General features: G+C 38.1%; 1 protein-coding gene across 2 annotated transcripts in view; it reads right to left on the bottom strand.

The window, feature by feature from the left end:
- The window catches only part of rgs7a (regulator of G protein signaling 7a), a 51,518-nt gene that overhangs the window by 6,757 nt on the left and 29,822 nt on the right, over positions 1-14,939 (bottom strand). For both annotated transcript variants that reach the window (XM_044373676.1, XM_044373677.1), the window contains exons 4-12: positions 12,880-12,930; positions 4,932-5,038; positions 3,663-3,714; positions 2,629-2,693; positions 2,208-2,284; positions 1,906-1,987; positions 850-924; positions 579-677; positions 250-311 (exon numbers count right to left, since the gene is read on the bottom strand). In XM_044373676.1, coding sequence (XP_044229611.1) covers positions 250-311; positions 579-677; positions 850-924; positions 1,906-1,987; positions 2,208-2,284; positions 2,629-2,693; positions 3,663-3,714; positions 4,932-5,038; positions 12,880-12,930 — 670 coding nt within the window. The remainder of the gene's footprint in view (positions 1-249; positions 312-578; positions 678-849; positions 925-1,905; positions 1,988-2,207; positions 2,285-2,628; positions 2,694-3,662; positions 3,715-4,931; positions 5,039-12,879; positions 12,931-14,939) is intronic.

Raw genomic sequence — 14,939 nt, 5'->3', positions numbered from 1 at the left:
GAGTCTGACAGGAGGAATCGACCCGCATTTAGACACAAGAATAGAAGACTCTCTGCTGAGTGCACCTCTTCTCTTTTCAGTCTGCCATCTAGTATCTGGCACCGTTGATGCCCACTGAAGGCATTGTCTGGGCCCAATCAGTCCTCAAGGTCATCGGAGCTCTTAATTCCATGCCGTGTTAGGCTGTTTAAAGGCTCAATAAACAAATCAATGGCTAAACTGAATGAAGATGCAAAGAGCATTGCTCACCTCTCTGCCACTTTGGACATTTTCAGTCGATGCCTGTCTAATTGCAATTGCCAAAAGGTGATCTGAAACCATAGCAGGGAACAATAAGCACACATCTGTCACCATGAATTCACAGAAAATGTTGGTTTGCATGCCTATTTACATACCAACTGCATGATATTTTCCTTTTTTGACTTTAAATGTGCACTTTAAATTCTGCACTACATTGCATTTATGAATGTATGAATCATAATTGAATAATTGAAAAACAGATGAAAAATATAAACTACAACTACAATTTGAGTGCTGGTATTGATCTTTAGTGGTAGTGCGCCACCTGCAGGTCTGACCTGTTCTTGCAGTTCTTCTTCTGTAGGTTGCTTGGCCTCTGGGGCAGGGGTGTGGGTTGGGCTATGGGTGCGGATATCATTCTGCAGCCCATACACAGACTGAGACAACAACAAAAAAAATAAAGATAAAATAAAACTCTCGATAGTAGTAGCCTTACAGCGGATGACAAGCACTGAGAGGAACAATAAACTTGTCTGTTCATGTGTGTGTTACAATGTTATCAACCCTGACCTTAAAAGAAAGGTATATGAGTGGGAGGATGTAGTGTACCTTTCTGGTTTTGTGGGGGTTTTTCATTCTGGAGGACTTCTTTATGTCGACTTCCGTTGTATTCACACATCCAGGCTGTGAGAGAGAGAAGAAATTCAGAAAATCATTAGTTAATTTGTCATTTCAATTCTTATGATTTCAGCTGCTTTGCCTGCTAGGATGACAACACAAAAATGGTAAAGGTGCAATTTCGCCACCATTATATGAGTTTCAGCTCGTTAAATCCAATATGCTTTGCTATGGTGTGGAGTGATTCAGTGAAGTCTCCAGGACAATGTGTCAGATGCTGGTTTAATTAAACATGGAATGTGCCAATTCTAGCAAAACAAGTAAACCAGCGGGAAATCAGAGTCTTAGCGTGCAAATTCTGGCTGATTGAACAAGTGGTCTAATCTAGGTCTCTTCCAGAAGAACAGAGCTAAGTAGCTTGACGGCGTCACTGTGAAATTTGAATTAATATTGATTATGTTGCTCCAAGGACGCATAAATTGAACTTGTTATTTTCCAATTAAGCATGGAGCTGTGGCTTTTAGAGAAATACAGCAGAGGAGACCCTTTAACCTCAGGGGGAAACTAAATGCTAATGCTAAGCAAGGGTGTATGAACAAGGTAAAGAGCAGCAGTGAGGCTGATGTGTTGTGACAGTTATTGATGTGGCATTTCATGTGTACGATGGGGGATTTACAGTGTGTTCACCTCTTTACACTGTTCACAGGCCACAGGAATCAAGTATGGCTCATATATAAACAACATAATTGATATAGTGCTTGTAACTGCATAACATTTTCACAACACTATTTCTTTATCACATTTCACATTGCCTGTGAAATGCGTGGGACAGATTAAAACAACCCAGAGAGCATAAACGATTTCCTGTCCGTATCCATGCAATTATTCTTTTGACTGTGTGTGTGTGTGTGTGTGTGTGTGATATGGAGTGGAGTGTGGTCAGCATGAAATCATTTTTTCAATATTATTCACTTTCGCAAGAACAATTAAGATGATATCAGTAACAGCGAAGACGACGATGACGACAACATCAGTGATTTCACTCACCACTGGTCTGTGCACGTCCCAGAATGCTCTTTCCTGACTGTCGAGAATTTTCCTCTCAATTTTGTCTCTTTTCTTGTCCACTCTGATGGGGGAAAAAAAGGAGTTCAGCGCATGTAGCTTATTCCAACACACATGATCCATTTAGTCCATCACATGTTTAATGTACTGTTCATCTGTGAAGTTGCGAGCTGGACATTACAGGGAAGCTGTCATGAACGCTAAGTTTAATCATGTCATAATGAGGGTGTAAGAGGACTCACTCATAATTGCTCAATGCGTGTGTGGTTCTTAAAGAAACCTACTTCGCTTGTGCTTCTGCTTGCATAAAAATGAACTCCCATTTCCTGGCGAAAGCTCTCTGTAGCCTTGCTAAGCTCTCCTGCAAGTAGAAAAAAAAAACAAAAAAACAAAAACAAAGGCTTTTGAAGTATCTGAGATGATTATGTTTACTGCACATGCTGTGTACAGTGCACGGCTGGATACCGTCTTTAATGATCCCTGCTCACGTACAAAAGGAAAAGACACAGAGCATAACTAGCCAGGTGATTCATTTAATATCTTTGGTGAGGAAAGTTACAAACAATGCAATAACACACAGAAAAACAAATGGGCTCAGTATCAGTGTGGGGGAAAAGGCAGGAGATAAAGGCTGAGAGCCAACACAGCAACAGAACAGATATGTAGAGAGGGGAGTGCTGACACTAAAAGACCTCTTTCACTTACCGCTTCATAGTCTGCAAGCTCCAGACGTGCTTTATTTTGCATTGTTCTTTTGCAGAGGTAAACAGCTGATGGAGAGAGAGAGAGAGAGACATACATAGAGATTGGTAATAGAGGGAGAACTGGATTTCAGCTTGGTTTTAACAGCCTTAAGTGGCCCTGCATTTACTCATTTAATCCTCTCAACTGCACATTTAAACTGGCCTGCAAATCACAAAGGTCATGTGTGTGAGTGTTTGTTACTGTGTATGCTTGTGTGTGTGTGTAAGCTCCTGACTTCATGTCTTCATGTACTGTCATCCCATCATCCCTTTGTTAACTGATCATTATGTGGAAACTTTCTCATTATTGCCATTAGACTGTTTTCATTAAAGGGCATCATTTAGGTGAATCAGTCGCTGCATCTGAGACACTTTAACTTCCCGTAACAGTTGGGATTATTCCCACAGCGAGCATTTTCCTCTCCTACAACTCAAACAACAAATGAAAGACCTGCAAGGCTGCGGCTATCCAATTTTCAAACCATTTTTGGCAATATGAAATTGTTATCTCCACTCTGCTCCTCTGTAAACAATGAAAAGCACATACCATTAAAACATTCAGCCAAATGTGCACATTTAGCCAACAGGTGCAAGCATACAAACACAGCTCTGCTTTCTTTCACTGTAATCAGTCTGCATCAGTCACAGAGCCCAGCTGAGGCAAACACAATTGACTGAGGTTGGAATACAAAGAAAATCGAATTATATAAAATAGATATAAAATACAAAGAGAGTCATTGCATGTCCACTGCACTATATCTGATTCTAAGTCTGGGCCAACATTTGAGTAAAACTAAATGTGACTTTATGTTTGTGCCTACCATTCAGATACTGCAGTTGCACCATTTGTGTTTTATCTTTTGAACTTTTGGTAACATTAGGAGTAATAACATATCTATTGGACAAATATATTTTATGCTCTACAGCATCATTAGCCTCTACAGGACATTTAATGCACAAAGTAGGAATTAGATTACAACAGAACAGCTATCTCACCATAGTCTGTGTTTTCTGGTTCCCAGCAGTTTGATGGCCAAAAGTATGGAGTCTGAAGGGAAAAACAGGTCATTAAGAGCCAAAACTAAAAGAAACCTTGCATCTTTGACAGACTACAACTAACCACATGGTGTTCTGAATCAAAGGGTGCACTGTCATTTAGTCACAGCGCTGCATCTGTCACAATAAAACATTTTTGTTGTATAATGGGTTCGGTATAATGTCTAAAGCACATAAGCCCCTTTCAGCACTCACTGAGGGCAGAGATCAGCATGAATCTTGCTCCTCCTCAGGCAGCATTGTATGGACTGGCTTCAGATGAGAACTGATTAGATGTAAAGAGCAAAGTGAAGCCTGCCACTAACACAAACAGCCTTAGGCATTGATTTACTTTGGTTAGTTCTGTGCAGCACACTTGGGGGAGCTCACTGGGTGGAAAATCACTAAAACTGTCAATCCCACTATTGACATTCAGAATGATGTGTTTTTTTGCTCTTGTTTTATGAACCTGTAAGAATACTGGGGCTTGTACACAGTCAGGTAGTCGAATCATTGTTTGGACTCCAGCGTCTCACACAGAGGCACTTTAACGTGTTTCTCAGCTTTTTCTCTGGCCTCTCACCCCATTTATGATGCTATAATAATAATAAAATCCGTAATGTGTAAAGTGACTTTTGTACTTCATTTTCAACAGTATGGAAAGTGCTTCAGATGTGTCATATAGAAATGACAATAAACCTACCACATTTTTTTCTCTATGAAAAAGACATAAAACATATAACAATTTATCAGTCCTAGACATCTCCTTCAACCCTGTCTGTACAACACATGACTGTGGACTCTTGAGACACTCTGGATGAAAACTTCCTGCTCATACACGGGTGAAAATCTTGTCTATAGTTCATAACACATTACAAAAAAAAGTATGAAAAAATCCAATCCAATCCAAAATAATTTAAGTGAGGTGTTAATTCAACTTCATGATGATTTTGGAGGATGAAGTTTCTCGTGCTGTTTGAATGTATTGCATTGTACTGACTGGTGTTTCTATATTTAGTCTACTGTCAATGATATAAATGGGTTGGACAAAATATAAAAAACACCTTTCAGTATGAGGCAGTTCAATAGCGGCACACAGTAAAGCCTCTAAAATGACTGTACAGGTATGATTTTGGATTAAACCACTAAATGTATCCAATAAACTGGGAAGTGAGTATAATAACATAATACAACAACAAAGTATCACAGCATTACTAGTGTCATTCTTACCTGAAACCTATAGAAAGTGCCATCATCTTTGAGAGTGAGGACGTGATCTGAGATGGGGAAGAAGTAACCATGTGCAGCCATCAGAGTTCCTAGGTGAAGAGCCTCCACTGAGGGAAAACACAAACAAAAAGTCCATTTACAACTTGGTTACTCCTGTTCAGTCTGTCAGTTTTCCCATTAATATCGCACGCATGCACACACAACTTTGCTTTTATGCATATAAAACATTCACACATGTATCCTCACGGCTCAGAAAGTTCCAAAAGTCCTTCAGAAGACAAGTTTAATTCAACAACATTGTAGAAGTTTTAAAGCAGTTCTGTGCTCTGATTGAAACTTTTCCTCTTTCAGTACCGTGTTAAAAATATATTCCAAAACAGTCAGATGTAGTGGGAACTGAAAGATGATAGATCTTTAATTCGTATTTTTGAAATCAGAAATAAGCTTATTATATTGGTATATGTGCATATGGTTTTGTCACTAGAAAGCACTATAAAAGTATATTTACAATCAGTAAATTATCAGCTTAAGTATGTGATGAAATTCTCTAAAAAAAAAAATGAAACAAACTAAAAACTAAAATATAACACTTTCATCTTTAAATGAGGAATACTGTGTATTAGTATTCTAATCAGTTTTCTAATAATAAATTGGTCTTTTCAGGTTTAAGGATCAGAGTGATTAGGCCCTTCCTTACTGTAATTTAAATTCTAATTGCTTCTCTTTGTAAACACTCTTTATTTAGTTAATACTGAGGCATTAAAAGATAAATCTATCCCACTTTTTCATTAAAAGAAGATTCTCTGATTATTCTGCAATCAATAGTTCCTCATCACAGATCCTTGGCCAGCATGTTGTTTTTTTTTTTTTTTTTTGTCCCACCAGCTAATTAACTGCATTCACCTTTAATCCCCAGGTATAAATTCATCCCTGACAAAATGGCCGTAACGAACACCATGACCTGCATTAAGAGCTGCTGCTTTAAAAGACTTGGTTACTGCTTTGACAGAAAGGACAGGCAGGTCTCCATTCCAACCAAACACCACAGCAGGAGGTCTCGCTGATTAAGAAAATAAGATAAAAAAGAACTTTATTGATCCTGAAAGAAATTCTTGTGCCATCAGCATGCTTAATGCAACAGAAAACAGGGAACAGTAAGACAAATCTTCATCAAATCTAAATACTATATATGATAAATAAAAATAAAATAAATAAATACAGAGAAAGATAGAACAAAATATTTACACAGTACAGCTACAGACATGGATGTGACAGTACAAAACAGAACGACAGTGTCAGTGACGGGTTGAAAGTGACGATAAAATGAATGAAATGAATGATGGCCACAGTACTGATTAGCCCACCTTCAGCCAGAGAGAGAGGTGGAACTCATCAGTCAAATCACCTGGTGTTGTGCTTGGTTGGAGTGAAAACCTGCTTCCCTCCGGCGCTCCACAGCACATGGTTGACTGTCCCTGATTTAAAGCCATCAGATAATGAAAACATGTAATCATCATCAACTGCGTGTCTCGACTGCCACTAGTTATTCCCTGCTGTACTCAACTTGTGACCCCTTAATTTGGTCAACACCTATTATTCATATTTAGTGTAATTTGTTGACAGGTCTCTGTTATCGTCAGTTTTTGGTTATTATTGACAGTATAGGACGTATTATTTAGATGTTGTTTCATACAGTTGTGTCCTTTTCTATTTCCTCTATGTAATTTGATTGTTTACTGTATTTTTGGGGTAAAGCCCAGGAGAGGCTTGAAGTTTTAATATACTAAGCTAACAAAGGTTGAAATGTCTGACATTAAATGGGCAGAGTTATGGATGCTATAACAGGAGCTTACTATATGCATGCATAAAATATGCACATCTTTGCTCTCTCACTCTCAAACACATGCACACACACACACGCACACACACACACTAGATAGATGTGTGTGTGAGATAAATATAAATTGGCTTTTCCTTTACCACTGAGTTGACTGTCACAGCATTGAGAGGTCAGGATGCGTATGTGCATGTGTGTGTATGTGTGTGCATTCATTAATAAATTATGACTCATAATTTATTTAAACCTGTTTACTTACAAACACACACCCTCCACCTTATCTGCTGTACTATTTCAGTTTTCAACAATCTTGCCCCACAAATATATATATCATTAACTGTATGTTATATTTTGTTGCATTATTAAGTTAGAAAGAGAAATTTCTGTGCAGTCGGAGAGCTTCACCGTCCAAGAGATGCAGAGGAATTTGAATTGAAAGGACAAACATTTAAGCAAAGATCCACTCATCCATATACCTTTTTACTTATTATCCATTCAAAAATTTCATTTTCTGGATTGTTACTTCAGACGTGATGAATGTCAGATGAAAGTAAAGTCACCAAAGTATGAAAAATGACGTCTGTGACAGTGCAGTAAGAGACTTGAAGCGCTTGCTGTCTCCTCTTCTGGCTGATCTGTTCCCATTTTGTGTGCAGCGTCTCTGTCACCTGTTTTGGATTGCTCAGTCTCTCTGTTACTGTTCAAGTGAAGCTGATGGTTTTTCTGATGACAATTTAAGGATAGATGTTGAATATTATCCGCACACAAAGTCAGTGTTACAACAATGTTTCTAAATCCCCAAAACAATCCTTTTGACACTGTATTTCCTTCATGGTCTGTTGTTTTGCTTGGTCAAGTAAAGCTGAACAGTATATGCTTTTTTTTTTTAATTGTCTGGTATAAACATTTGTATTTCTTTCATTAACAAATCCATGCCCACCATACATACAGTATGGTGGGCAGGAAAGATTAAATCTGAAAATGCTAAATGGTACTAATGTGATGGGAGTTTCCATGAGATAAAGATTGTTTTGTTGTGGTTTTTCTAGTAGGTCTATAAAGATCAGTTATTGGTACCAAGGGAGCCTCTGGCATCCATTTAACATATTGCACGTTTTTTCTATAAGCTTTATAGCTGAGTAAACCTTGGACTGGAATTAGTCAAGTTGTCAAGAAAGGCCGGCCTCAGAGTCCAAGGGGAAAACACCCTTTGATTTCATCATATTACCAGCTCGGTGCCAAAAACCCAGCAGTTTGGAGCCCTGCCAAGTGGAGTGTGGGAGTATTCCAGCTGAGCTTTATCTAAAGACAAATGACGAGATTCTGTATTTGTAGCTATATTTTGATTATTATTGTGTGCAGTAAACAGTATGCACTGATTGAAGACGTGGACGTGATAAAGACTCCTTGTTTTAATTGTGTAGGAGGAGGAGATAGTGGATTCAGTCAAATACCTGAGTGTGTAACTGAGGACTGGTGAGAGAATACTGACACTATTTCATAAATCCATGCTTCTCTTTTGAAGGAAGTTAGGAGCTTTTATACATCTGTATGCCGTGGTAGCAGTGTAAAGAGGGGTGATCTCAGGAGGCTGAAAAAGATCATCTGAAGTGCTCCACTACAGGAGTGACTCTTGAGTCTGATGAGGAGGAGGTTTTAAGAAGGGTAGAGGAGAAGACCAGAACCATTATACAGAATATATGCACCCTCTCCAATCTGTTCTGATGAGCCACATGTCCTCCCTCAGAGATCATTTTACTGTTCCCTGGTGTTCCACTGAGCAGATTAGGTGCTTTTTCATATGCAGTTCACACCCTAAATAACACATGGGTACACATTCACTGACAGCTTGACTGGCTGACTGTTGTTTACCTTTTATATGTTGTTCTGTTTGGGTGAATTTAGCTATTGCATTTATCTAGTGTTGTTTAGTGATGTCAAATGTTTAGATTTTGTTGACAACGGTGTTTGCATGTATACGCTGTATTTGGGACATAGAAAATAACCTTAGAAAAAAGAAAAAGAATTATATTATTATTCCCACTGAGTTATTATGATATTTACATTATAATGTGATGTTATCATTATCCTGGCATTGGTGAATATTTGATCTATAGTGTATAGATGGACCTGGTGTATATCTAAGAGCTTTACAGTGCCATTGGATAAATTTATTTTAATCATGATATGATCTTATTGATACCCCTGCAGGGATTTATTTTCAAGCAGGTCAGAGGTCAGAAGATCTGCAGACCAGTGACGCAGGAGCCTGGTTTCACTACCCTCCTGGCATAATCAAAATGATAATACTGCAAAGCTAATTCATACTGTAAGTGACTCTGTGAATGAATCAGTCCATAGACCATTAACCCGTTTGAACCTTAGGCTTTTTTTCAGTTTTACATCTCTTCAAGTCTTAGCTAGACAAGCAAATATTGATAGCGTAAAGCAAAAAAGGTACATTTTCCTTGATTTTGTCACTTCTGTTTTTCTTTTTTCATACAATGAATATATTTTGAGATTTTCCCTCAAGGCTTCCCATCATGCCTTGGGTAATGTAAACAGGAAGTATAATGTTGGCAGCTAGCTGTGGGCTACACCTGAGCCCTGTTTTTTGTTTTAGTGAATCATTATCATGGAAAGACCTTCTGAACTGCCTGCTAGCAATTCCTGTTTGCTCTATATAGACGGCAATCAACTGGGATTACTTTTTTAACTGGAGATTCTATTTGATGATTATGAAGTTAAGTGGAACATATTTTTTGTATGATTTCTAAGTGGATTTATGGACATTTTACCTGGATGGAATGGGAATACTGAAATCACTGGTAAGTTCTGCTGATTCCACCACTATTTGTATAACATTTGTTTTTTTCCAATTTAAGTTATGAATTTTGGGAGGAAATTCAAAGTGGATCAGAATGTTAAAGGAGCAAATCTTTGGTCAGGTTTGAGATTCCTGATGCATAACTGTAATGTTTAAATGTATAATTTAAGGATAATAGTGTCCTCAGCAGACAGTAAGGATCTCATATCAACCTGTGGCTGTCTGGATTAGAGTGCACAGTAATGCATGCTAATGAATGATGTCTGAGCCACCTTAAATGTGGTAAGCAATTAATTCCAAAAGCTCCCAATCAATGAATGATAATGATCTGTGATAGTAATGATAGTAATGAAAGTATTATGGAGTTGGAAGTGCAAAACCTGCAACAAAATCATCTAAACTTTTGAGAAAAACTTTGAAGGCAGGAATTTTCGTCGGCTATTATGCAGTGTTGAATTAAAATAGGATTGGCGACGACAGATATTGCAAAATAGGATGATAATGGGTTCATCTGGAGTTCACTTTGATATGAGTGGATATGCCTTTACATAATAAACATGCTGCTTTCATGCTGTGAGCCAAATTAATTGCATATCAGTTTGCTGTGTTTGTCAGCCCCACCAGGAGTTGTTCTGTGCTAATGTCAAGTTTTGCACAGCACTCCATTCAACACCACAAGGCAATTGACAGGATGTTTTGTTTGCAAAAAAAAAGTGCACCGATAAAAAAAAAAATAGTTCTAAAGTACACAAAACATCTGCTGGTTGACATGTTTTCACACTCTTCACTGTTATAAAATCGCAGTTTTTTGACAATTATGATAAACGATAAAAAAAGAGTGCTGTTGTGGAATAATTGCAGGTGACACAAAAAGTAACGGTATAAATGCAAATTTCCTTGAGGAAATGACATATATCATATTGCCTCAGTAACAGTGCAACAAAATGACATAAAGATGAGCATTTTTGCCCCATTGGCCCTGTTCAGCATGTTAAGCAGAAATGATTTGACAGGCTTTTTGTTGTTGATTATTAATCATTTTATGTTGCATATTAGAGATGCCATGATACAGATACATTAATGATCAAAGTGCTGTCTGAGGCATGGGGAAAAGCATCATCTCTTGGGCATTTTAAATGTTTGAAACCGTGTTCTGCCATAAAAATGCAAATGAAAAGGAAAAAAAGAAAAGAAAAAAGAAAACAAAAGCACAGGAACAGTCAGCCTGTCCACTAGGGAAAGTTCATCTGACTTTAAACATTGCAGAGGTGTCTAACCATGATCTGGGGCCTGTACTATGAAGCAAGTTCAACATACCCAAGATATCTTTTCATTAGCTGGCTTCATTGAGCCTAACATTGGCCGTCTAGATAACCAGTACTAGGAAGCTGGCTACCAACTAGCTCAGTCAACTCTGGGTTTTCCAGCTACGAACGCGTTCATGTGAAAGAGGCGGGGTTGTTAATTACGAGCAGCATTATCAGAACCATGAATGAAGTACTTCATATGATATGAGATGAAACGGTGATACCAAGTACCTGCAGAAAACTTCTGTTTTAGGGACAGCGAAAAGTCATATTCGATGGAGGGAAACAAGCCTGTAATCATACAACAGAATAAGAAGATGTAGAAACACTAGAAATAATTTCCACATATTAAAAGTAGGCTAAGGCTTAAAATACACATAGGAATTATTATATATGACTTAAGTATAGAGTGGATGTTTTTTGTTATTTAGTTGGATGATGAAGAAACCATTCTGAACATGTCATATAAAAAACTTAAAAGTAATGCCAGACTGTCTCTGTTTCTGCTGACGCAAAGAGTGGAAAAATAGTTAAGGACTGATGAGGTCTATCTGACTGAAATGTAGCATTTATAATCATGGGGGCCAGTTAACAGTGTGTGGATTATGTCAGGATCTTGTAGAATTGATGACTCTTTTTTTCCAGTGATCTGATTGGTCAGTGGTCCGGGTGTTTACAAATTGTGATCCAGTCCTCTGAAGTTAACCTGCTCTGGAGCAGGTTAGCTTATCAGCATAAGTTGCCATGGCGATGTACCTCAGTAAGAAGTGAACCACCATCATAACCCTGAAAACCCAGAGTTAAACCTGAAGTTACCTCACTAACCCCAAATCCTGCTTTGAAGCACAGGCTGCTGATTCCTTCTTAGTGCCCTTAAACACATACACATATGTACAGACAGGCTTTGTGCTTATATAAAAACCTTCATGATGCAGACATGCTCAATAGATAAATAGAAAAAGACTTGCATACAAATGAAAGACACAAAGGAATTGTGAGTTGATGAGTCAGCTAAGTGAACAATTGATTATGTCACTATTGCAACTTTTACAATACTGAGGCGCACACTAGAGCAGACAGACACAGGAATGCACACACATACACACTCAGATACACAAGTGCTGTATAGTAAACACACACCTACAGTACACAAACAACACACACACTTCCAATTCAGAGAAAAAAGACATTTCACATTGTTAGCTATACTTTTTTATCACTGGAGGAGGAGAGTGGTAATCTTTAATGCAACCAAGCAACCATTTTTAACTTTCTATATTTATCAGAGTTCAACCTGCCCACTCTTGAGTCATTTAATGAGCAATGAGGGGATCAACTAATGATCTGGCAACTCCCTCAAGACAGTCTAGTTCTACTTCATCACACCGGAATAAAATAAGAATAATAAGAAAGAAAAAAGGAAGAATAATAACAAGAATTGCAGTTTCTGCTGTAGCTCAAGGACACAGAAAGTCAGATCAAAGAAAAATGCAGAACTGGGGTCTTTTACATACAGCAATCTAACAGAGGCACGTAGGTGTTTCTTTTGACAGACTAATGAAAGTAATACAATTCCTGATCAGCACTGCTTCTCTCATCTTGCCCTGAAAACCTCCAGCAAGCTTGTAACTTTACAGAAAAAAAACAACTGTAACAATGATGAACAAACGAATCTTTAACACCGAATCTTCCAAATGCACCGCCATTGTCACTGAGTGCATCAGCAGCTTTTAACAGTGGAGCTGCCCTTGCTGATGACTGACAGCATCATTGTCAGAATCAGTGTGGTACATCGCAGCAGTATGATCAGTGATGTGTTTGCTTAACTTAGAAATAAAGTGAACAAACAACAGTTACAGTACTCCAAATCTTTGAACTGAGTTGAACAAAAATATTTGAATTAGCAGTGATTTGTAATTTCGACCTCTATGTCCTTGATCAATATTGATCATCAGCTCACTACCAGGGCTCTATTACCTTGATCTTCGATGTCCAGATTCTTGATCATCCACTGTACAATATCAGAACCTGCAACAAGAGAAATCTCATTAATATGAATCACTGAAATATAGTTAATATATTCACAGTGTGGTGAAACACCTTTTTGCATATAGATGCAAATGAAAGCGAAAACAATGACACTCTTAACCCTACCCACCTTCCCTCATCATCACAGTGCATACCAATTCCTCTCGCTTTGCACCATGTGGGTGGGTAATAGGCCATCCATTACCAAATATTCTTTTCTGACACCCTCTCCAAGCCAGCTCTCCTTGGCTATAGTCCATTAATATAAATGACCAGAGAGGCACAGTGGCATAATGAAGCATCCATTGTATATAATAACAACACAATTTGTCTGACTCAGTCGCAACACAGGCATTGCAGCTGCAATCGTTTCATTTAATAAGTCATTGCATCACATTGGACATTTCCCACTGTCAGGAACAAAAACTAAGATATAAACAGGTCAGATTATGGCCCGAGAGGAGAGGACAGAAGAGGAGAAGAGAGAGGAGAAATGCATAAATGTAAAACTGAGCAGAAGACGCTGTATGTGTATCGTTGTTTTTTTTTAAACAGATGATACAACCTGTTTTGAGTAAAGGTCTAGAGATGACTTGTATATCCCTTTTTCCATTTTTCTAGAATGGACATCAAACTTTTTATGTGATGAATACCATTTTGCAATTCATCATCTCCATCTGAAAATGTGACTGAATCATTTTCACATCTCAGAACATAACAGAACCCTCTACCCCTGGGCATTTTCACACCTCTCCACAACATGTGACTTTGGCACTTTGGCTAAATATATATTTTCCAGGCTATTATTACTGTCTGTCATGCTGACAGGTGAAGGTGTGTTGAGGAGATGAGAGCCACAGAAGGCAGAAAAAAGGTGTGAAATGGAGACATGAGGGAATTCATGCAGTGAGTCAATCAGTCCCTGTGGCTGTCTCTCTGTCCATCATGCTATATCTGTCTGTCTGTGTTTTGTCTCTTCATTTCTCTTTCACTGCACCCCCTTGTTTTTTGGCGCCCCCATAACCAGATGAGATTTTTCACGGATTAACATCATTAGTACAACCCCATTTTCACACTATCAGAGTTGACCCACTTTCTAAGAGAGAGCTTAAATGAGATGTGTAAGGTAATCCTCTAACAAGGCTGTTCCCTGAATTGATTAATATCATGCCCATAGATTGGGCTGTACATATTTGTGTGTGTGTATGTGTGTGCGGGTGCAAGCATGTGCTTATTAATATATACAGAGTGATAAGAGATAAGCTCAACCTTTCATGAACCTGATGATGGCAAAAATTGGATAATCACAGCAGCAAATAGTATCAGGATACAGTACATGCACGGCTGAAAAATAAAACTTGACAATGCACAGGAAGAAATGATAAAAGGATGAACATATGAAAGTGGCTGTAGTATTTAAAGGTGGTGAAATGTGCAGAATAAGAACCAAATGCACTTTTAAATTAAATTATGCACACAAAAAATTTAAAAACAGCATAAACTATCAATATGCATAAGCAATGCATAGCAAAAAAGAAACTTAAAGGTACCCTGTGGTGTTTCAGACCTCTAGTTGCTGCTTAGGAGTAGTTTTGTTATGAGTGGGTCCTGTTCTGTTTGTATTGTGCATACGCACCAGGGTGCGCATGCATGTGTGTGTGCACATGGTTACGTAATACATATCCCTGCCAATGGTTTCACACTATTCCACTGCTCCACAGGTGGCTGTAGAGCAGCACCTGCAAAGGCAGGAAAGAAGAAGACATGCTAGTAAACACTGATGTAAACAATACTTACTTCAAAAATCGGCTTTGCAAATGTTTTATGAGGAAAATGCATTCAACATGTTTGTTGGTCCTAAATGATACACACAGTGTGTTTTGGTGAGTAACACATGTAAACATCCAACTTTTTTTGTTCACAAGAAAACTCCACAGGGTGCCTTAAATAAAAATACGAGGGAATTGTGTGAAATTTTAGAATAAACTGTAAATGGTTCTTGCAAAAAA

This window comes from Thunnus albacares, chromosome 14 (genome assembly GCF_914725855.1).
Source record: "Thunnus albacares chromosome 14, fThuAlb1.1, whole genome shotgun sequence".
Taxonomy (NCBI): domain Eukaryota; kingdom Metazoa; phylum Chordata; class Actinopteri; order Scombriformes; family Scombridae; genus Thunnus; species Thunnus albacares.
This window is presented reverse-complemented; position numbering and strand designations above follow the sequence as displayed.